Here is a 24216-nt window from a genome sequence, read left to right on the forward strand (position 1 = left end):
TTTCAAGGTGATTTTTTTTCTAATTAACAGAAATCAAAGTAGTGTGCAATTTAAGGAGTTGGAGTGAAAGTGACCAGTTAATTTTCAATTGAAAATTTGATGAACTCTAAACATTTTTAAAAGCATAAAATTAGATTTTCACATAAGGTTCTAGTATCCCCAAATCAAAACAGGAGAGGAGACTTGTTCTAACATATGCGATTGTAACCTGACAATAACCCTTGAATTTTCCACAAAAGAAAATTTTATATACTCTCACATATTTCCATGACAACATAACATCGACTTAGCTTCTTTTAAAGCTATTACAGCAGAATTCTAAATATTCATTATAACTTAAAAGTGAAAAACTGCACCAAACTAGGTAAGGCATTTGAAGGTAACCTTGTGTGATGGACATGAAAAAGTGACAAGTTCTCTGTATATCCCTGCAATTATGAAAAAGCCATAGCATTTATTGCAATACATCACATTTTTGCAAGTGTCCCTACAGTTTCTCTCAGCTTTGTAAGATTTGAAATATAAAGTGATTTTGTTTACTGGGCTACAGTCAAACTGTAGTGAAATGGGTTTTCTAATTTATTTGGGTTTCTCAAGTAGTCATGGACAGAAGACACATGGACTGATCGAGAGATGCTTGGCCATAACAAAAATGTGATTATCTACAGCACGTAACTGCTACTTGAGAAAACTGATGCCCTCTGCCCCTCCTCTCCCTTCCAAGTGGTCAATGCTTGAAATCAGGGGAATGACAACAAGAATAAAGAGGAATATTTATTCCTATTTATGGAATTTTTTTTTGCAGGCATACAAAATAGGGAACAGATTTAAAAAGATAATTAGCATACATATGTGAAATTTTAACCTCTTTTTGGAGGTACCATCATTAATAAACTTTAAATAGGTTTTTTGGGTTTTTAACAAACCTACCAACATAAGACTTCCTATGAAGGATTACAGAGAAATGGACAACCTCAATCAAAGTTCAAGCCAAAAAGAGACATTTTTGTAACTTAAAATTTGAGTGTTCTAATTTGGAACACAGAAATATAATCATTTAAAGCATATGCAGTCATGGAAACCTCAGTACTGTGATTATGGGAGACCTGCACACATTTGAAATAGTTACTAATTATGGTTCCGAAAAATAAATACAGTTGCATTAATACTGTGTTGCAGTTGAGCTTAATAAGATCACCTAAGAATGCTCATTTGAGTTTCAACCTTGCAAGGTGCTCAGCATCTTTTATGGTTGCCCAGCTCTTTGCAGGATTGATCCCTATATGCAGTCTTAATATTTGTTATGGCTACTAAGCGTTCAGTAAATCCTTAGTAGCAAATCAGTTTAATGTGGAGACTAAAGCACCAAAATATTTTTGGCTCATTAAAATACATTCAGCTTTTTTTCTTGTTCCCAACAGGTGCAGACTCAGTTAAATATTGATTTAATCAAGTAATGGAATATAAGGTCAGGAGGAAGTCTAGTGCTGTTTCAACTCCTGGTACCAAACAAAAATAATATACAAGTAAACCTCCAAGGCTGAAGTCAGAAGCATCTAACACTGCCTTGCAAGTTGTCTTTGACATTATTTACCCATTGTGTACTCTAACCACATTCAGTCTCTGGATCTATTATTTGGCTTTCAGTAAGACAGCTATGACTACCAGAGGAAACAAATGCTAGATTTTGTAGCACATTATTGTAAGAAATCATTTGAAAATTAAAGTGGCATTGGAGAGGAGCAGAAGTGCAAAATAAAAACACATTAGTTAAGTATTTAATTTTCCCCCTCCCCAATAGAAACACAAAGAATATTCAAGTGTGTTTTAATTCAGTCCCATTAACTGAAGGGAACACTAACAAAAATATGCAAATAGGTAAAATAGCACAACAAGGGTAAAGTGACCCTTTTCCGATATCTAGCAGTTCAATGAAGATCCGTGAAAGAAATGACCCTTGCTATTGTCTACACAAGAAACTTATCAGCCTTGCCAACACCGGCCTCAAAGCATATCCCTTGCTCTCTGTACACTACCTCCCATCTTTGGAAGCAGTGAAAGTGAAAGCACTTCAGGTGACCTAGATTACTACTGCTGAGCAACAGGGCCAATCAGCCCATCCCCAAGCTAATTAGTCTACCTGTATGGTCAGAGCTACACCGCTTCCAATTTACCACAGACCTTGCCTTCATAATTTACAACTTTTTGTTGTTGCTGTTGTTGAAAAAGAGAAAAAGTTGCGGAGGGGGAATTTCACTTTGATGCAGGAAGAGCTTTGGACCTCTGAAGTGTCAGAAACTTTAATAAGAATATTTTTAGGAGGATTGATATAAACAAATTCACTCAAACTTGTATGGAGCCTTAGATGTGGGAGGAATTAAAACAAGTTTTATTCCAAGGCAGAGAATAGGAGTTATGGGGGTCTTCATAAGATTGTGTTCTGTACTCCTAAAACTCTGACTGTAATGATGCTTAGCAAATATTACCCGCTCATATTGCAGAACCCCCCCCCAACCCCAAGTACATATCTGCCCAGTAATCAGGACACTTTCAAATTATGCCAGCATATTTTAAACCAGAGACATACTCTTCAGTGTCACAGGTCATTGTGCCCTACTTTTGAAGAGTGAAGTTTTCATACAGACACAATATGAGACGACAAAGTATAAAGCAGGAACTTTATCCTTCAAGTCATCTTGTGTCAGCCTAATTTTGTAGCATTCAGTACCTCAAAAGCTTTGTTCCTTTAAAGATAATAAAGGAACTCAAGGGTTAATGAAAAAATGTGGAAAAAAATATTTTTAGAGCAGTCACAATACATGCTGATTTTAAAAACTGTGTTTGAAGGACTTGAGCACACTATTTTCCTAAAGATATTTCCTGTGAGGTAAAAAACTGAGTTGAGATGGTTTCTTTTTTTATATGGTTTTAAATTTAAAGGGGGCAAGCAATTATTTCCATATTAGACCAAAACAACAGCTTACAAAAAATACACAAGCAATCTTTCCAATACTAGGTTTTTAAAACCCACAAGTTGGCACCAAGTTAAGAGGAGCATACTCTTGAACATGTGGGTATGGCGACAGCTAAAATCTGATAAGCTGGTTTCTCTGTCTAGAGCCTGCAGCAGACCTAAAATGTCCAACCCCCAAGTCCCAGATCCCCTCTGCTGGGGCAAAATTTGGGTAGGAACTGACTTAAGAGTATCACTACTAAGAAGCCATGAAATAAACACATCTAGAATCTGAATCCAACTGAGGGAATACGGAGAAGGAGACAGTGAAGGTACACTTGGGTGCAATTTCATGCTGGTGATTTTTTTTTAAATGTAAGCAGCTAGGCTTAGCGCAGATTTTAAACCAGAAGTTGCATATTCAATGACACACACAACTCAGAACTTAAGTGACTATTAGCACATTGGTAAACATGCTTACATAAAACTTAGTGAGAAGTATATACATGTTCTAAACAAACGTTCATTTTAACAGTTGAAATATTTCATAACACAAAAAAGCACATCAGTTACTACAAAAAATGCAAAACAGGATCACCAAGTTTCCACAAGCATCATACGCATTTTAAAGTGCTTTCTGGGTGTTTCAAATTAACCCCATTCAATATGATCCTGTATAGTGCTCTTCCAGTCATTATATAATTGGTTTAATTTTACTTGTCTTTTCAGGTGCACTGTGAATTCAAGAAAAAACTGATGACCTATTACTGATGCACAATATTTATCCTCTACTAGTATAATCATATACAGTGTTAAACAAATTTAGATGAAATTCTCAAATACTTTGGTTTAACCTTAGTTTGGGATAATTATTTGATGAAACAAAAATCATATCCCTCCACCCTTTAATCTAAAAAGGGACATAAATTGACAGGATTCTTTGGTTAAAAAAAAAAACCCACAATATTTGGGGATTTTAGATGTGTGTGTGCTTATTAAAAGTGGTCTTAACAAATGATGTTGCTACACTGCCAATTTACACAGCCTAAGAACTACTCCTGATATAGCAGAGAATATCAAAATATTGATTTAATCTAGTAAATCAGTTCTACAGGTTGAAACATCATCAGCAACCTCTACAGGGGACTAGAAGTATCTTTAAAAACTTTACCTGTTTTTCTGCCAATTCTTTTTTTATGTTGTAAATACTTCAAACTGCTTAAATTTCATGACATACAATTATTTTGCAGTGACCATCAAAACATTATTCAACAGTGTACACTGTTTGGGTTCTCATAAAAAATGTAACATTTGAGAGTCAGAGATATTGTGCTCTGACAAACCAATATTTAACTGCACAGAATTTGTGCGTTAACTATACTAATTACTAGGAAAAGCCTATTAAAAATTCAGTTAACTGCTACAAGTTATGCAAATATATAAAAACAGAGCAGATATACAAGTATAACACTGAACATACTGTACTTTATTAGCACAAAAAGGCAGAACAAGGCACAGCAAGCAGAAAAATACATCAATAGAAGGGTTAGTGTTGCATACAAGAAGTTATTATTCTTGTATCTGCAGCCAAAAGATTCCCTACCTCACATAATCACTGCCATAGAGAAGTAAGTAACATACTGTAGTAACTGGTAAAGAAACTAGGGAGCTCACAACTGGTATAAAATATAAAAACAAGGTACTGCATATACCAATAAAATTTTAGTGCAAAAAATGTCTGACAGTACAGTTTAAGTTCTGTCCAACATTAAATACGCAAAAAGAAATTAGATTTTTTCCCCAGGTAGATTGCTGAACTAGTATCAGTGCACAATATTAAATATCACAGAAAGTGCTAATGGAAAAATGTTATAGTATCTATAAGTAACAGTACCTTTGAAACTTGATTTGTCTAAGTTTTTTTTTTAAACTTGCGTGAATAAGTTTTAATTCAATTATTCAGCTATGATGCATTTCTCTATAAACAGTATTAAATACAGTTTTCATTAAACATTAATCATTTACCTCTTTCAACATAATCTTCCACTGTAAATTAGAACTTTTTGTTGGGTAACCAATTCTTATATTTTGTCAAAAATTATAAACTGCTTAATTTACAATAGCAATAGTCCAATTTAAACTAGCTTTGGATTCAAAATTGTTTTAAAATTTGGAAGGTTACGTTAATATTAGTCTTGCTAACAGTGCCATTTAACACTGAAAGAGTTGTAAATAAAATCACACCACTGATTCAACATAGTTAAGTGCTCATAATTTGGAAACGTGATGCACTAACAGAAGTGGGAATTTTTGTTGCTGGCATAAAAAACAAACAAACACCAATTGCTCCGCTGTTAATGAATCACACTTGAAAATACTTTTTAATTTCCTGGCATGTGAAAACTTATTTATAAAGTATAGATTAGTCTTAAAGACTAGATTTTTTGAAAGCTATTTAAAAAGAAGAGACCTCAGGTTCACATTGGAAATGCTGATTCAATAAAATATTTTGTTCATTAGCATTACATTGGATGTCTTATAGAAAATGCCCCATAGTTGCTTCACTCAATTACTACAGCTATAAAAAAGGAAAATGTATTTAGAAATTAGCAAAAGTATTTTAATATTGGCCTTAACGAAAAAACGTGCAGCTTTGCGTCTGCTTATTGTTTCAAGAGGCATCACAACTTGGTTTGATTAACAGCAGGCAGCATCTGACAGGATACTAACACTAGGCTTAAAATACGGTATTGCAAAAAAGCTAAACACTGTTGATGCGCTTGCTGCAGTTAAACTGTAACACACACAAAAAAGCAGGTTCTAGTAAGCTTATTGGAGACTCTGGATTCTGTTTACTTTGCCTTAATCGGTTCCCGTTCCAACCATCGCACCCTGACTTTTTGTTTATAGTGATATTCCTTAAGAAAGTCTTGCAACATTGACGGTAAAGGGAGTTCATCAATTCCATCATACGTAGTGCACCTGCAGATTGCTGCCCGGCAGATATACTGCAGACTAAAGGGAAAGGTCCTGTTCAGGGATACAGTAAGCAATGGTTCAAAAAACATACAAGAGCTAGGATCTTTATAGTGTTCTAAAAGCCCTGTAACAGTGGAGGAGTGAAATACACAGGGATCATGAGCATCAAAACTGAAATTGTGATTCCACTGCTCAATACGTGCATGTAGAGATCGGTTATAACGACGGAAGCTCACAGAGAAGAGGTAGTCCTCTTGTGCAGAATCCCTGAGCAAAAAAGTGCCTTCAGGTTTCCCTTCCAGAAGTGCCTCGGCCTCGTAACGGTCCATCACACCCCAGTAACATGGGTTACCTGTAATTTGAAGTAAATCTGGTACTAGGCAGTGTATGTAATCAATCTGAGTGTGCACTTTCCAAGCCCCTTGTCTGCTGATATGGCCATGGCTCTCTCCAGACACCTGCCGTTGCTTCTGCCTACGTGACTGCAAACAGAGGGTTGTTGTGTCCTCTTCAGAGTCACAGGTTCCCTGTGGTGTCACACAGCTGTCCCCAGTCAGCTCAGTCATACCAGGGGCTAACTTTGGTCCCAGTTTATACAATGGATTAACCTGTGCTGTAGCTTCAAAAGTATGTATTTGGGCATTGGGTGGGGGATCGACCCCTTCTTCAATACTAAGCCTACGTCTCTCTCTCAGTCTATCTTCTTCATCTTCTGTAGAAACCAAGGAAGGATCAAATGTATCAAAAAATGTTGAATGTGGGCTCACAGGAGCTGTATGTTGCTTGATCAGATGCCACTTTTGGGCTAGATCTGATCCAGCAGGAAAAGGACATTTCTCAAGCATTAGTTCAGAGAGATGGATTTTCCTTTTACTGGAAAATAGGGGTTTACACTGTTTGCTGTAAGTTCTCATGGGAAAACATAATCCAACAGTATCTTGCAGTCTCTGCCGCAGGGAACGGCTACCTACTGTCCTGTTTGATACACTATCCATATCATGCATAGAACTCACTCCGTATCTTCTCTCCCTCCTTTGCAAGCCACTGCGTGTTCTACCAAACCTTTTATCACTATCCAAGGAGCTCTGGGTTTTTGTAGAGCAGGAATGTTTCTTCTTCCCACCCCAAGGAGCATGCCGAGAGTAAGAGTCCCTTCGTGCCAGTCTAGCTCCTGTGGGAACACATAACTCATTTTCTTTCTCAATACTTATTTCAACAATTTGAGGGATCTCAGTGACACAATTCTGATTTCGTCTAACTGAATTCTTTGAAGGACTTAACCCTAATTGTAAGGCAACATTCTCTCTTAAAGGGCTGCTGGGTTGCTGCTGAGCCAAATCAGGTACATTGACACTTTTATCCTTAACAGATAAACATCTACTGGATTTCACAGCTACATCATCATTTCGGTTTCCACTTTCATGACTGAAGAGATTTTGGCATCTGTATTTGAAGTTGTTCCACATCTTTCCCACCTTATCCATGGATTGTGTTACCTACATTTAAGAGAGGAGAGGAAAAAGATTTTAATTAAGTTCAACTTTTTATTTTTAGGAAAATAAGTTATTAGTGTCAATGACTTAAAGTTACAGGTATGGAGAAGGCATTTAATTAGAAGACAAAACACATTCTGTTACTTCTTGCACCGTTCTACAGCACTAATATATACAGATTGCAGTGTTGGCATCCTTAGAAAACAAATATAAACAGTATTAAAAACCCACAACACTACTTTTCAAACAGATCAGAAGCTATGGTAAGTAGCATCTTCTCACCTTACACACAAACCCTACCACTTCACCTCAAATTAACAGACAACCCACAAAAGCAGAGATTGGCAAACTACAGCCTACATGGAACTTTGGTAGCATTTAGTGTTAGGAAGCTTTGGCAATAAGTGCTGTCCCCACGCTGCCAGAGGAATAAGCACTGGCTGCTGCCGAATCCTAGCACCTGCTGACCTGCAGCCTGGAGTGAGTCATCCTGGCCCATAGCTGGAAAAAGGTTGCCTACCCCTTTAGTAGCCACTATTTCAGAGGTTAATTCTTAAGTTGCACTTTCTGCTAAAAAGGTGCATCACTTAGATTTCAACTGCTTCGTTCTGAACGTTATATATAGAGTATATAGCTACTGGGAACAATTTTTTTTATATAAGATAATAGGACTCTCTATAAACCTGATTTTTCAAAATCAGAATGGAGGAGAAACAAAATATGTGGAAGGAAGAGAAGGGTACTGAAAACTTCAGTAAAGCAATTACCCCCCTCACTCCCCCCAGAAAAACAAAAACAAAAAAATTGCAAATCTACTTCCTTCCTACCCCAAAAGGGCAAAGACTCTTTCTATAAAAGTAGTTACAGTTTGAAAAAGAAAAAATGTGTGTGACAGTTTCAGGTTCCAAGCTATAATGCCACCTCGCCCACCCCTTCATTTAAAGTTTGCATAAGTAGTATGAAAGGTTCATCTGGACAGACAGGAAATAAGAAAGCCTTACCAGAAAGAGGCAGAAAGACACTTATGAAAGCTTAAGATGTCAGAAGTTGAAGATACTGTAGTAAAGCTTCAAGTGTGAAATGCCTTAAGAAGAAAAAGGCAGCCCACATGATTATTTAAGGGGGCAGGGTGGAAGAAATAAAGAACCAGTGTAAGAGCAGGAAGCCTATTTTCTACCTAGGGCATTGTATACAGCTAGTTCTACAGTAAGAGATTAGGACATGGTGAGTTTCCAAGTTGTTATCAGAAAGTGATGCCAACATCAACAGTAACCAAACTGAAATCACTTCTTTAGAAACTGAATCTGATGATCCAAAATGCAGGTGTGAAAAACATGGGAGCTACCGGGAACAATTTATGACTAGCATACGTTCATCTAGATATTTGACTGCTATTCTATTATTTTCTAAGCAGCTATCAGAAGTGAATTCCTGTTACAACAGGCAGAAAACAGACAATAGCTTCAAATAAGCTTTATTGCCAGTATTCAAAAACAATTCTACTTTGCTGGAGACACCATCTGGCAAGCAACTACAAAGGAGGTGGGGGATCTAAATACAAAAATTGGGAACAAAACTCAAGAACTGTTAAAAAAAAGTTCTTTTACACAAAGGCAAAAAAGGCCTGGTGAGAGCACATGAGAACAAGGCAGCACACCTTGTCAACACTGGGCCTGCCCCAACTTCGAGGAATACAGTAAGTGTAGGCCAGAAAATGATTTTGTCATTTTTCATTCTGATTGATGGATGGATGGATGTACTGATATGGACAAACTGTTTGTTCTGTCTCAGCATTTTTACCCTGCTTGCATCTTCCAAAGCGAAACCTTTAACGGGGCCAAATCCTACTGAGTCTGTTGCAGTAAATGGTTGGTAAATAGGTGTGTTGTAGCCTGCACACTCTTTAGAAGAGGATGCGTCACAGGATAAGTTGTGAGCGACATGCAGGCATGCTGCCACTTTAAAGGATATGCCGAGGAGAGACTGAAGGGGATGGGGAGATCAAATGTATTGTTTACTCTGGAACAATAAAGATTCATAAATGAGGAACACTAATGGGTTACTTAGAGCAGCTGCAGCTTTTGGTAAAACATTTAAGAAAATATAAACACAAAAAAGGGTAAACCACAAGTCTTTGTACAACCTCAAAGACAGACGTCAGTAATTGAGTACAGAGTGGGGGGTGAAGGAGGATGTGTAAAAAAAGTCAAGTTAGGATTAAGGCTAAGAGCATCTATTCAGGTGCTCAGGGGTGGAGAGGGGGACACTTTAATTAGAGCTTTAGTTAAAGTTCCCCCGCTGCCATTTTGAAATGCAGGGACATCGACTACATGCGACAGAGGCTGCTGAAGCATGTTAATTAGCATGCTCCAGCAGACTTGATTAATGCATGCTGATTAGCGTATGTCAAAGAAGAGGTCTGTTGTGTATAGGTACTCTAAGTGTTATAATGCTCCCTGAAGTTCTTGGAAGAAACGACCTACAATAATGACTCCCATATGCTCTGTAACTAGACAGTGCTAAAACAGCCAATGATTTGAAAGAACAGAAAGGATGTAATAATAATAATGGGGGGCAGAAGACACAAAACGGAAGGGCCCTGAAAAGAAAGTCATCTGTTTTTACCGTTACAACTATACATAACAAAATTTTAGCAGCTGCTACAGAATCTCTGTCTCCTTTCTTAAAAGATCCTATGAATGCTCTACCCTTATATATACACTCAACATAACACAAGAGGAGGCAATACCTTCCAGCCTCAAAGGCTTTCTTTAAAGTGACTTCTCTTACCTAAATTCCAGGCCAAGCACTTCAAAGAGGGGTAAGTACATATTTGGGTGGAGAAAATTAAATCAGAATCACTTTCTGGACTCAAAGATCACTCACAGACAAGACATCTTGAAGGATGCAAATATGTACATATAAGTAAGTAACTGGCATCTTTTACTCCCTGTAAGGCCATTAGCTATTCTTTTTCATTTTAGTGCTAAATGCTATATAGGCTGCAGGTTCATCATCATAATATGAAAGAGGAATGCAGGAAGTGTACTATTTTGAACAGATGCTGCTCTCGCTCTCAAGATTATGTACCGTATATTTGCCTTTTTTGAACTGTGAAATAAATATGGTACCCTTCTTACCCAGAAAAGGTTTATAAGCCACTCTGTCCTGTCTTGAGACTCTACCTCAAGATGTACTTCCTGGATTCCTTGTCCAAGATGTGGATGACATGATTACTATAAAAAGGAAGACAAACAATATTTTAGTAATGCTAAAATATACCTTTACTTACAAAGGTAAGAATTTCCACTTCACTGAAAATTGTACTTCAACTGTTACATATACAGTAATTATCAGGCAGATAATTTGTTGTGGCAAGAAGGAACTCAAACAACTTTTCTTCATTTCTAAATCTGTTAACCCCTGTAGTGAAAGAACCTTGTGGAAGATGCCAGAATGAAATTTTGTACACAGTTAGGCCAAAGCTAGAAGCATGTGGATTCTTGATATTCCTGAAGCAATAGGCATGCTGGTGTACCTCATGAAAAAGTTTTCTGGACTTCAGGCCCAAAAGTGTAAAGTAGTGGTTCTCAAGTTGTGGCCTGCAGAGCACTTGGTGGTCTGAAGAGCTGGCAGATCACTTGATGCTGGCTCCCCTCCTTGTTTCCAGCTGCTACATCACATCAAAGGGCAGCTAAAAATATACACTTTCCTAATATTAGTTTTCCAGGTAAGCAACTGCTGTAGTTGCCACAGGGATGTTATATGATTGTAAAGCAAAGGAAATATGATCTATGCTTTTAAGAATGGGAGGGAAAGATAAGATCTTAAACAGATTTTAGCATGAATGTTTAGATCAGTGTCTCTCCAAAATGATGATTATGTTGCCTTTTAGAAATCAAGAAGCTAAGAGGATTTCAGGAGAACATTACTTACAATATATTCAGATGGCAGTCAAGAGTTAATAGCAAAAAGGAAAGAAGAGAACTGAAGGATTTAAACTACTGCTTCCCTATGCCAAACTCCTTTTGCAAAGTTAAGAGTTCATCTAGATACTGAAAGTTCTACAACTGCTCTATACTTTAAAAATCACAAAACAATTATCTGAACAAGATGCGTGTTTACTGAAATATGATGGAAGGAAGCATTTTCATAGATGGCAGCTTCAGGAAAATCAGATGAGATTAACAGCTCATTTGCAAAGTATTAAATATCTTCAGTTTCTATTCACTTCCATCAGAACCAAGATGGTTCAATACATCTTAAAAACAGGTTATAAACTACAGAAAGTTTTTCAGCAAAAAGGGTAAGCTCTTACAGAGAGCAAACAGAACTGCAACTGCAAAGCAGTATTGAAATGTGGATTCAACTAGGAGACAGAACTGTAACTGCATGTTTACTTCTTTTACACAGCTCCAACTATTTTTGCTTTCAGCAAATGTACAAGGGAAAAAACCAGACAAAATAAAATTACAATGTTTAAATACATGCAGGCCTTAACCATGAAAAGTAATGACTGAGTAATGATGAAGGAAAAAACTTTATGTTGGAAGATAAAATTTGCAAGAATCAAAAAAATAAAGATTGAGCAATTCAATACAATACTCACTTAGCAGGTGTGTTACCTAGACTAGAACTGGCATATACCTTCTAAATGAAAATGGTACTGATATTTAAAATGTTCACTTTCTAAAACACATTTGACAGGACAAGCCAATTGAAAACTGTTTTAACTTTTAAGAAGTATTAACTACATGCACTGTTATCTTGAACTTTTTAACTGAGTGATATTTTAAGCCTTACACTTTACTCCATTATCCCTCAAACCAGCTCCATAAAAGGTGAAAGGCCAAGTCATTTCCAATCAGAATCTGTCAGCGTTGTTGGTTGATTGATGTAGCCTTTTACAGAGTGGGCTCCATTAAGCAGAGTCTGCTTTAGACACCATTTAAGTTACCAGAAAACATTTTTTGAGCTCAGGCAACTATTACAGTTACAGCTCCCTGTCTCACATTTGAACAAGGTTTGAACCATTCCAGAGAGCATCAGATTGCTTTAAAATGAAGTGCAAAACTTGTAGTTAACGGCTTCCTGTGGCTGCACAATATTGACAAATATAGGTTACTTCTGCAGCAGCTCAAAAGCCAGCTCAATAAAAAACCCTAACACTGCCAAATTTGATAGAAGTACAAACCACTGATGAACTGAAGGAGTGTCTTCATTTCAGCATAGGGATAGCTGTAGGAAAAGCTAGTTTGGGGGTGTTCTAACTAGAAAAAGAAATCCATTAGGCTCAAAAAGGATTTTTCCTATTTGAGTTGTAAAGTTTAAATATGCAGATGGCAGACCAGGGTGGGAGGGGACAGGGGAAATCTGACTCCTTTCAAGGGAATCTTTAAAAAATGTTTTGAATGCAACACAGTAGATTTTTGTCTCTTCAGTAAATGTATATACTGCATTACTGAAATGTGGCATATACATTTTTAAAATATGACTCAAATTTTATTTTTTTCCTCCATTTAGTTCTGTCAAGTCATGCCTTGTTATGGATAACAACCATTTCTACTAATAAAATAGCACAGCAGCTAAACTTCTGCTTAGAGGGACTGCCTACTTCTGGCAGAAACATTCCGAGTTAAATTTGTCCCTATGTTAGAGACAAATCTTATAGCACAGTGGGTTTATTTCTCAGGCTTAAACGTTAGTTGATGCAGAGAAAATAGTTCAAGACATTAAATCCTTAAATGTTGTATAGAAGTTTTGGCCCATGAAAGCCGAAAGAATGCACCTCACCTCCAAAAACCTCTCCTACACAACTATTTGTTACAAAATTGAAGAAAAAAAAAATGGAGTCCTGTGGTTTTGCACTGAACATTTCAAAATGAAGAAGCTTTTCACAAGTCAAAAATCAGTCCTCTAAAGGGAAAGTAACAAAACAGGTGAGAAAGGTAGGACTGTTAAAGGTAGAAATGAGCTAGTATTATTCTACTCCTGTACCTATGGTCCTCAGAGAATTGATAAATGTCTAGAGCAGGGGACGGGAGGGAGGAAACCCAACAATAACAGTCAGAACAAAATCAAGTGTCTGATGTGGAGAAGCTCAAAGAACACAATATTAAGAATCATACATACACGGTGCATACCTTCTGTATGATGCACCAAATTACTATCAGATACGTAGTGTTCAATTGTTACCCAAGTTTATCCTTGAATCTTGAACACTTTTTTTTTTTTTTATACATACACACACACACACACACACACACACGGTAGTCCTTGACTTGCAACGTTTTGAGTTACAATGTTTCATACATACAACATTTATAAATTGACACCATTTCAACTTTCTGATGTCAGTTTTGACTTTACAATGCTTGATCCTAAGCTACGCCACGCCACTGAACAAGTTCACTGTGTTGCCCATCACCCTAGAGAATACTTGTCCAAATTTCCTTGGACATTTTCTTTAACAAAACAGATGAGATTCCAGAAGAACCAGCAGTCAAGACCCCAGGCAAGAACCCTTCAAAAAGTCAAATTAAGAGCCCTTTAAAAAGTCCAGCAAAGTCACCTCAAAGAACCCCTTCCAAATCAATGTGATTGCTATTTACAATATAAATACATTAATGTAGCTATATTACTCATCTATAAATCAATAGAGTACAAATTTCTGGGGTATTATTTGTGAAAATAGGGTATCAGGACTTGGTTCAGGAACCAATCCCCCAGTTATAACATTATTCCTATGGGAAAACTGCTTCCGAGTTATAATGTTTTGACTTAAGATTCAGTTTTCAAGAACCAATTGTGTCGTAAGTCCAAGGAGTAAGTGAGTGAGTGCGTATTGTGTGTGTGTGTGTGTGTGTGTGTGTGTGTGTGTATACACACACACACACACACACACACACACACACACACACACACGGGCTTAGTCCATCTGTCTGTCTGGGAACCCAGTGTGGTGGGGAGGGCAGAAGAAGGGGCCAGCTGAGGAAATGTGGGAGCCAGGCAGTTTCTGTGAGGCTACAGTGAGAAGACAATTACCTGGCTACTGTGAGCATTGGCATTATTTGAAATTCATCCATCATTCTTGATGAGCAATTTGTTAGTTGATAATATACTGTGTTGATGTCAGCTGGGAATTGTAATTATTTATCAACTGCAAAAGATAAAGGTGACCACAGCAGTTTTTTTTTTCTCCTATCCCCCAGTTTTGTAAATGGTCTACAAAGGACACTTTACTAAATTTGAAATATCAGTTTTGTTTCCTTATTTCCTAACTGGGAATAAAGAATGAGAACACCCCCTTCATTAGCCATTGTTTTTAAAGCAATATTTGGGAACTGCTCAACTGCCTTCCACAACTCCCCAAATTGTGTAAAATCAAAGCTCCAATTCAAATGTAGTACAGGCCCACAGAACAAGGTTAAGAGCTAGGACTGACATGAAAAAAGGGCCACTTCTTTGGGTCCTTGACTTGGAAAGCACAACCCCCTACAAGCCTAAATTCACACAAGATTTGCAGGAAGCATCCTACTGATCTTGGATAACAAGGGGCAGGTGACATAAATGAAGAGACAAAAAGATGACAGAGGTACCACAGATGCACCTTACAAAAGTAGCAAGGGAAAACCTGTTACAAGTTGCAAGATATTAGGAAGTACCATCATTTCTCAAATATAACATATCCCTGAATATAATAAGCATCCTGCTTTTGAAAGACAGCATGAAGAAAAAAGGTCTTACAGTAATTGAGTAGCAGCACCTAGGGGAAGGGGAGGAGGGATTCCTCTTAAACTTTCCTGACAGCATCTGGCTCTGCACAGCAGCATAGCTGGAAGGGGCAATAACTCCTAACGCCAACTTGCTTGTTTCCTCTCTCTGTTCCCCTACTCTCTCCCCCCAAATATGCAGACAGACCCAACTTCAAGTCACAGAGCAACATGAGATAGAGACACTGACTGGCATTCTGGGGCTGTCTACAGCTTTCTTTCTAGCTGGGGGGGGGGGGGTGTGAGACTCAAGGGGGAGGCAGGCAGAGGCTGCCACAATTCAACTTCAGGCACAAAGCCACTTTCCCCTTTTACTAGTACAGGGATGGGTAGGGTTCAGCAGCAGACTGACCCTGCATGCCAAGCTAGGAACCATTCCCAGATCAGATGTTGCATGTGGTCCCAAACCAGATGTGCTGATTCTGACCCCAGGCACCATATCTGGCCATGGACTGTCCCCATGCACTGGTTTGATTTGGTGCATGGGATTGTACCACCTGGCTGAGAAGGGTCCCCTAAAGATCCTGGATATTTGATGCCCTGCCAGATGTCTCCTTCTAAGAAGTTACATGCCAATAACTCCAGTTTAAGAATATTCTCTCTGAAATATTCAAGGCTGTAGAAGGCCCCTTGCCAGTACTGATGAAACTTGGGGGACTTTTTAGGGGGGAAAAAATTGAAGACTACATGAGCCTTCCCTCACAACACCAAAAGTTCAGAAACAAGGTCATAACAGATCACAAAGTCATAGTACCTCACCTTCCATCTGCTAAACTCAGGCTCCTTTAGAGCAAAAAACTCTAAACAGAGTGTAGACAAGGTTGGGCTGAACAAGCAGCAGCACAGCCCCTCTTTGAAGCAGTATTTGCATATTCCCACCTGTTAGTCTAGTCCAGTGGTGTTCAACCTTCAGCCTGCCCTGTGGGGCTGTCTTCTGGCCGACAGGGCTCCCCATGGATCCAGAAATTCAGTGCTAGGAGGGCAATGGGGTACCATTAATTGCTGCAGCTCTGGAAGCTCATTCAGAGGCATGGCGATTAACACTGCTGTCCCACTGCCAAATTTCCAGACCCCTGGGGGGCCCTGCAGGCCAGATGACATGGGCTACAGTAGCACATGGATCCAGCTCTTTGGGCAGATCCTACATGTGGGAGCATGTTGGGATGCAGGGTCACACCTACAAACTGACCCCACACACTGCTCCCACACTGGATCCAGCCCACAGACCAACCTTGCCTGACCAACCATGCCTGCAGGATCTGACCCATGAACCAGCCCTGTGCTACATATCTGGATCACAGGACTAGACCACCACAGAGTTCTAGTGTTAAGCGAAACTGAAACTATTTGACGATTCAAGATGGTGACCACAAATGTTTTTAAATGACCCAAGATGGCAAATGCGAGAGTTATAACAAAACTCACTGAGTGCCAAGTGACAGGTATCAATTTAAAGTGAGTGATATAGTAAAATAGTGCTAAGTGAAACAGTGTTAAGTGGGGGTTGCCCGTATATGAAAAAACCTCATGTGGATATCTATGACGGAAGCTTATGGATTTAGGTTACTGGTGTCCATTAACCCTAGGTAAAAGACTGAAATCCCTCAGGTACTTTCATGTCAGACAGTAGTCTCCACATATAACTTAATTCACTCCAGCTGGTGCCAAGTGGAAATAGAATTTCTTTACAGCGATCCCCAGAGACCAACACATACACCCTTAAGGTACGCCCTTAAAAACCACAGTCCTGACAAACTTGAGAGTTTACAGCCTAGCTTTCAGATAGCAAGAAAAGAAACTAAGGAATACTGTCTTTAAGACAGCTTGCTAAGGACTCAGGACAAGGATACAGGACAACTTTCACTTTAAAGAATATGGGAGAGATAATCAGTCCTAAAAGCCTGCATTTCACTTTACTAGTAACAATCCATTTCAACCAAAGCTGGTGAAAATTAAGAGTATGTTCTCAAAGTTGCAGAAAAACAAACTCTAGTTTTGACAGCAGCAAGCTGAAATCCACTTAAGATCAGGTTCTCTGACTAGTGGAATAATGTTAACCAGTTTGAAGAATATTATGACTAGGTGGCTGAGGGGTTTAGGTGTCAGCAGGACATCCTGGGACACTGAGACAGTAGACAGACGGACCCTTTAGGTAAAGAATTAGTTGGAAAAAAGTTTACATGGGGCAGAGTATGGAGACAGCCTAAAATAGGGGCGGGCAATTATTTCAGCTGGAGGGATACTTAATGAGTTTTGGTGAGCTGTCAAGAGCCGCAAAAGGTGGATCCGCCGCTTGACAAGCGCCTTGTCCCCTGGTTACCTTCTTGGGACTGGAAGTCTTGCCCCCTAGCCCCTGACCTTTGCCATGAGAAGTCCCTCCCCTTGCTCCTTTTGGGAAGGGGGTTTGCCATCTTGGAACCAGAAAAAAAAAGTTATATACTAAAAATCAAACATCCACAATAACATTTTATTTTTAAAATATAGTTTTGTCCTGATTTGCGTGAGTTTGCATGTATATGGCAGTGATTGCATAACAGCTCAAAATGAAGTTTACTTTTGTATATTGCAGAGGATGTGGAGGGGTGTGTTGGGGGTGGTAATCAGTGAGTGGGTGGTATGGGATTTGATGGGACCTGTTGGGGTAGCGTGTGTGGATGCGTGTAGGTGGGTAGGTATGGGGGGGGGGTATGTGAAGGGGACGGGCGGCTGGGGGTGGTTTGTGTGAGAGAGTGTGTGTGTGTGTGGTGGGGTGTGTGCATGTAGCAGTGAGCAGGGCTCCTCCCAGTGTGTGTGGGGGTATATGGTTTGAGGGTATGTGGGCTGTGCATGGGAGCCCCCCACTCCCTCCAGCCAGCACCCACCCCCACCCTGCAAGAGACCACACACTGTTCAACGCCTCCCTGCCACTGCCAACAGCACACAGCCTCAGCCTGCCCTGTGCCTGCTCTGTACCGTCTGGCCGAGGAACATCCTACTGTCCCCTGAGCATGCAGCTGGGCTGGGGTGACTCCTTGTGGCTGCCGGCCCCAGCCCCACAGTACTGGTGGGCACCTGTGCACACAGCCCTGACCTGGCACACCCCATGCTTGCTCCAGACTCACCCATCCAGACTGAGCAGTGGCAGCAGCAGCAATTGCTGAGCAGACTGTTACTCAGCATGGGGGAAAAGAGGCCCCCTCTCCCTCACCGCTGCTGGGCAGTTCTTGGTGCAGCTGCCAGATTCAGCTTTGCCAGTCACCGCCACCTCTGGGCTGCCTTGTGTGGCAGCAGTGACGGCACAGAGCAGCCACAGGGGAGCTCAGGCAGTGGAGATGCAGGGCAGCCCGAAATGGAGTGGGTTTTTCAGTGTGGATGTCAAAGACCTATAGTTTCATGGTCACATTAAGATATTCTGAAACTTTACAGAAAAAAGCCAAGTCATAAATAATCAATATCCCATAATCCAAGACCTAAAAATTAAATGATACCAAAACAAGATACAGGGAAAAAAAAAAAAAAAAAAACCTTTCTAGACTACTTGACACTAACTCCAAAGCTGCCAGTCCTCTCCTCAAGAAATAGGAAGGATGGTCTCTCTGCTGGAATCTACTAGAATGAGTTTCACATCTGAACTCTGCACTACCCATTGAAAAAACTGATGCCTGGAATTAGTGATTTGTCTTGTTTGTGAGCCTTTACTAATAAAGTCATGATAAAGATAACCAAAGGAAAGATGTATATATATTTTTTTTAAGTACTGTAGGCTTGTATTCTATAACTGAGATTTGTTTTATCTGCAGCTGTGGAGTGACAGGGCCAAATACAACTCTCACCCTGCATACTATGCAATAGTGGCATTAATCATTACCAAAACTGACCTCACCATAATAGGCCAGTCATGAAATATAAGAGTTGAATCCAATTTTACACCATGCAGTCATGGAGAACATCAGTGCTGGTGTTGGTAAGATTTTTTTTGTATTAGACCTTGCAATACCAATTTCCATGCAATCGTACTTCTATGACGACTCAAAAAAACCAGGAAAAAAAAACCATGGAGTTTACATAGTAGAGTAAGCTGTAGATGACACAACAAAATGTTTTCTATACTGCTTTTAAATAATCTCCTAGCACATAAGCTGCCAATATTAAAAGTGAAAAAAAAAAAAAGAAAAAAAAAATTATACACAGAATTGTGATTGTGGACAGAAATCACATGGCAACCGTTTTGACCTCTTTAAAAGCTGTAACTATTCTGAGGATAAGTAGCTACTCAAGTCCTCTGACAGTAGAGACTTCAGTTCTACTTCTGTTAAGACCACTAAGGAAATGTACACTTTTCTACAAAAATATAAAAATTCAAATGCACTTCATATCCCACAACAACAATCTAATGTAGTCATAACTAATTTCAAAACCTTTGTTTACCTGACAAAAGGGCAGGTTCTTGATGTCTGTCAGGTGCTCCAAAAAAGTGGACTGGAACAGAAGTGAAAAACAGGCAAGTTTCATATTGCACTTACCAAAGTTGATTAACTGTCAGAATCTAGACAAGATCAGATAGAACTTTCTACTCAGTAGCTAACAGATCATTTGGCAATGAGGTAAATTGATACGACTTGTAAAATTCAGTTTTCTTTTGTCCCAGATAAAAGCAGGTTTCAAATGAGAGGCTAGATCTCTGCCCCATTTCCCCCTTAGTACCGTTTTCAAAATTATAAGGAAATACCTTTGGCAATATTAGAAAATTGTGAGCAAGAATTATGGTAGACAGAAGATTGTTTTTTGAACTGTGATATTTTTGAAGACTTGTTTAGACTTCTCAAATAAGTGTTTTCCATAAAGCAATGAAACTGCAGTTGCTATCTGTTTCTAGTGAAGAGAATGCCACTTATGATTTTTATTAACTTTTACTTTTCAATACAAATATAAAAGTTTTTTATAAAGTGAACATCAGCTGCTTTCAGCATTTTACTTTATAAACTAAAAAAATCCTGCCATTGCTTAGTAGCATTAGACATATTATATGTGCACACTTGCATTGTGTATTATAGAGACATGTGTTTAATACAGTAATTCTTAACCAGGATGTCACAGCACACTGGGATACCATGAGATCCTTTTAAGGGTGGTACACAACATTAGCATGATTCACAAGATAAAACCAGAGATTTCAAATAGAAATCCACAGTATCAGACCGGTTGTGGCCTGCATTCTTTGCAACAGAAGAACTCCTTTGTTATTTTTCCAGAGGCAAAAAAAAAAGCAAAAGCTAAGAGCAGGCATTTTTCAAGGGGTGCTTTGAGTCTAAAACTGTCAGTCACTACTTTAATACTACTAAAAAAAAAAAAAAGCAAGAGTATTTGAGCCATTTCAGATTGAGACAAGAAACTTAACCTGCCAATGTCTGGCAAGCAAGAGACTAAAACCCTGTCTGAAACAGAGGAGCCTCAGCTGCTGTCAGCAGTCAGGTTTGCCAAAAGCAGCTCATGGTTGTTTTATCAAGGCTAACTGGCAATAGGCACCTATCCCCTTTAAGGGGGCCTGGGTAGGTAAAGATATATAAAAACCTTCAGAGAAGAAGTGAGAACTGTGAGCCTGCAGAGAAACCCCCCCAAAAACCCCTCCTAGGAAATTTCAAATAGGTCTAACTTGGTTGAAGTGAAGACATGAAATAAGTACACTGCTTTATCCTAGACTATGAAGTGCTACAGACCATTCTTGGGTTTCTTTGATCACTGTGGCTGAAACTAAAGCTGTGCTTTATTGTTTTACACACAGAACCTAACCTACCTCAATGCTCAGCTGAAACCCTGCCATGGAGTTTCATTTTGCAGACCAGTTAATCACCATCAATCATTGTATTTCACTGTACAAACTTGAAAGTAAAAAAGTTTGAAACAGGAAACTACTTTACGTAGGAAAGAGGGAGGAAGGGAGGACTCGAAAGAATCCAAGTTTGCTTTGGAGGCATTGATTTGAGCACACTGCATATTGTGTATTTTTAGTATGAAAACACACCACAGAAAGTTATGAGAGACAACCAACAACCTGGATAAAGTAACACAGCACAAGTGACCACAGTATAGGTTTTTCAGAAGTGCTTGAGAGATTTAGTAGGATACACTGACTTACACAAGACTTACATTTTTAAGAGACTTAAGGAATGCATTTCAAAATTATCTAAGTTTTTTCGTTACAAATTCAAACACTTGAGTCACGAAGTTTTAATACACAAATGCAAGGTTCTCTGCATTTGTCAGGATTTCTTTTTTGGAAGGGGGAACAAGACAAAGTGGAAACATGGACTTTTTTTTTTTCCTTAAGAAGAAATATAATAATAAGAATACCAGAGAAGTCCCTGTGTGTTAGCTTTGCCAGCAGCATTTGAACATTCTTTGACCCAGCAAATGTCGACCTTAGTGCATGCTGCATCAGTAATTTTCAGAAGTTTTTATATTATGTGGGCTTAGTAAGGCAGGTTTCAAACGCTTTGGCAAGTCAGAATTAATTTTCTTAAAAGCAAACCGAGAGCCAGCATTCAGAAAGGGAGATTAAATCTATGCCAAATTTGAAAATTCAACAGCTTTGCTTTAACCCTACATGCAATTCATTGTTAATCATACAAGACACATGTAGCCTCCAATAACTCAAAAAGACCGGAGACATTTTACTCCACTTTCCATAATGAAACTTACTTTTAGGTAGAAACAGAGTACGAGAAGTTGTCAAAAAGGCAACTGATCAATCTGTGAACAAATTTTACAATAAAAATATTTTATAACCAACTTTTTACCCATCAAGAATGACTGGGGGAGACCACCATCCACCACCCTAAGCCACCGCCACCTCCCGGGGGGGGGGGAAAGCTTGCCTTGTCATCCCCTCTGCCAGCACCATGTGCTGCCGCCACCTCCAGCACTGGTGGCTTCCTCCTTCCCCCGGCCCAGCTCTGCTCCTTGGAGCTGGCGAAGTGCTGCTATGACAGTGGGAAAAGAGCGGCGGAGGGGTGAGGCCAGATGCTAGCCTCTCCCCCCTGCTCCCTCTCTGCTATCATGGCAGAGCTTCACACTCTGACTGGCTGTTTCACTAACCACATCAGAGTGCTACGGACAGACAGACAAATGGACTAAGCCCTTTCTTATATAAGAATGCTTTGTGAACATAACTATTGAGGTTACTAGTAGCAGTCTATTCCAAATAAAGTGGAAACTTAATTGACTCATTTACCTAAATAGCCATATTATTCCTTTAACTCAGGGGTTGTCAACCAGAGGTATGCATGCCCCCGGGGGCACTTGGAAAAGGGCTAGAGGGTATGCGCGGGCAGGTGGGGATGGAGCACTGCCACCCACCACCCCACGCCGCCGCCTCCTAGAAGCAGGGCCAGGGGGGCCACGGGGAAAAAGGGCAGGGACTCTCCTCTGCAGGCTGTGCAGGCTCTGCCTTGTCGCCCAAACACCAAGGGAGAAGGAGTTTGCAAGAGGTGGCCGCCGCTGCCATTCATCACCCTGCACTGCCATGTGCAAGCCCCTCCCCATCCAGCCACCACTCTCCCTTCCCCCCCACAACACCCTGCTCCACCAGAAGTGTACCTGGAAGGAGTACACGCTTTAAAAAAGGTTGAAAACCCCTGCTTTAACTGTTTGACACCCGATTAATAATTGAATGAAGAACTATAGTTAAAATAATTTAATTTAGATCATTTAACTTAGCTTTGAAAAAAGCTTCCAAAAGGAAAGTTAAGAATTCAAAATCACAAAAAAGTAAAGTTATAAATATACTGTGAAGTGAAGAGCAGATATTGCTTAGAAAAACATGGAATCCACAGCAAGCAGTTTGTAATACCTGTTTTCCCTTTATACGTTTGCATTTTTCAAAATTTTCAAGTCTTGAAGACAATGTATATATAAGTGACAAGACTCATTATATAATGCCATTTATCTTAGGTTGGCACAAACTATACTACAAGAAAACTCCCAAACGTTAAGCCAACATGACATAAAAATGGCCCATTTTTCCTGCATCATTCAAGAAGCAAGATTTCTTTGGTCACTTTGCACCCAAAAAGGTTGCACACCATCTCCCTCAACTATACAGTCTATCCAAAATATATTTCCACATATTCCCAGAACCGTAATTTTCATCTACAGAATGCTAATTAACATGGACTTGCTAACTTTTAATATATATTACAAGGATTTCAAACAGGGAGACTCAAAGTCATTCACTATACCAACTAAAAAGGAAGAAATCCTCAAGTTTCAGCTTTCCCTCAAAGGAAAAATATAGTTAAGTAGGTAAAATTTGTTTCCTCCCATTACAAATATCAGCTGCTTTATGATCCATTACAACTTGGAAGCAAGCAGCAGCAAAACTAATGTCCATAAACAAGAGGGAGAGTTAAACATCACAAAATTAAACCAAACAGCAGAGGGTGAGGGGGAGGATGCTGCTGCCCTTCCTTCAGAGTAAAGGGACAAATTTTGTCTAAATATCAGGTATTTTGCCTAAATGTCAGGCCATACAAAAACAGCACGTTTTCTCCTCCCACCCCGAACCCTCACAGAAGAAGTGGAACTGCTATAACCAGGTTCTAGGCCTGAAAATACTGACCAGAGATGCATTTCATAGAATCACAGAAAATTAGGGTTGGAGGGGACCTCAAGGGGTCATCTAGTCCAACCCCCTCCTCAAAGGACCATCCCCAACTAGATCATTCCACCCAGAGCTGGACCTTTGGCAAGCTGGGCCTTATTAAAATTTCCAAGAATGGAAATTTCACCACCTTTCTAGGTAACCCGTTCCAGTGCTTCACCACCCTCCTAATAAGAGTTTTTCCTAATATCTAACCTAAACTTCCCTTGCTGCAACTTGAGACCATTAATCCTTGCTCTGTAATCTGCCACCGCTAAGAACAGTCTAGTTCCATCTAGGGGTGCACTAATGCAGATTTTTGGGGCCAACACTGATCTGATTTCCGATACAGCTGCCTCCAGCTGGTAAGTCCAGTGTGGTGGAAGGGGAGGGGGGAGGGAA

At 39.5% G+C, this 24216-nt stretch overlaps 1 protein-coding gene across 3 annotated transcripts in view; it reads right to left on the bottom strand.

Moving 5' to 3' along the window:
* Positions 1-920: 920 nt before the first annotated feature.
* The window catches only part of SOCS5 (suppressor of cytokine signaling 5), a 41910-nt gene continuing 18614 nt past the window's right edge, over positions 921-24216 (bottom strand). For 2 of the 3 annotated variants that reach the window (XM_019549354.1, XM_019549356.1), the window contains exons 2-3: positions 10566-10661; positions 921-7428 (exon numbers count right to left, since the gene is read on the bottom strand). In XM_019549354.1, the coding sequence (XP_019404899.1) occupies positions 5806-7416 (1611 nt within the window). In that variant the 5' untranslated portion in view covers positions 7417-7428; positions 10566-10661 and the 3' untranslated portion in view covers positions 921-5805. The remainder of the gene's footprint in view (positions 7429-10565; positions 10662-24216) is intronic. The other variant, XM_019549357.1, reaches the window with a different exon arrangement.

The sequence above is a fragment of the Crocodylus porosus genome, unplaced genomic scaffold, assembly GCF_001723895.1.
Source record: "Crocodylus porosus isolate Cpor-Errol unplaced genomic scaffold, CroPor_comp1, whole genome shotgun sequence".
Lineage (NCBI taxonomy): Eukaryota > Metazoa > Chordata > Crocodylia > Crocodylidae > Crocodylus > Crocodylus porosus.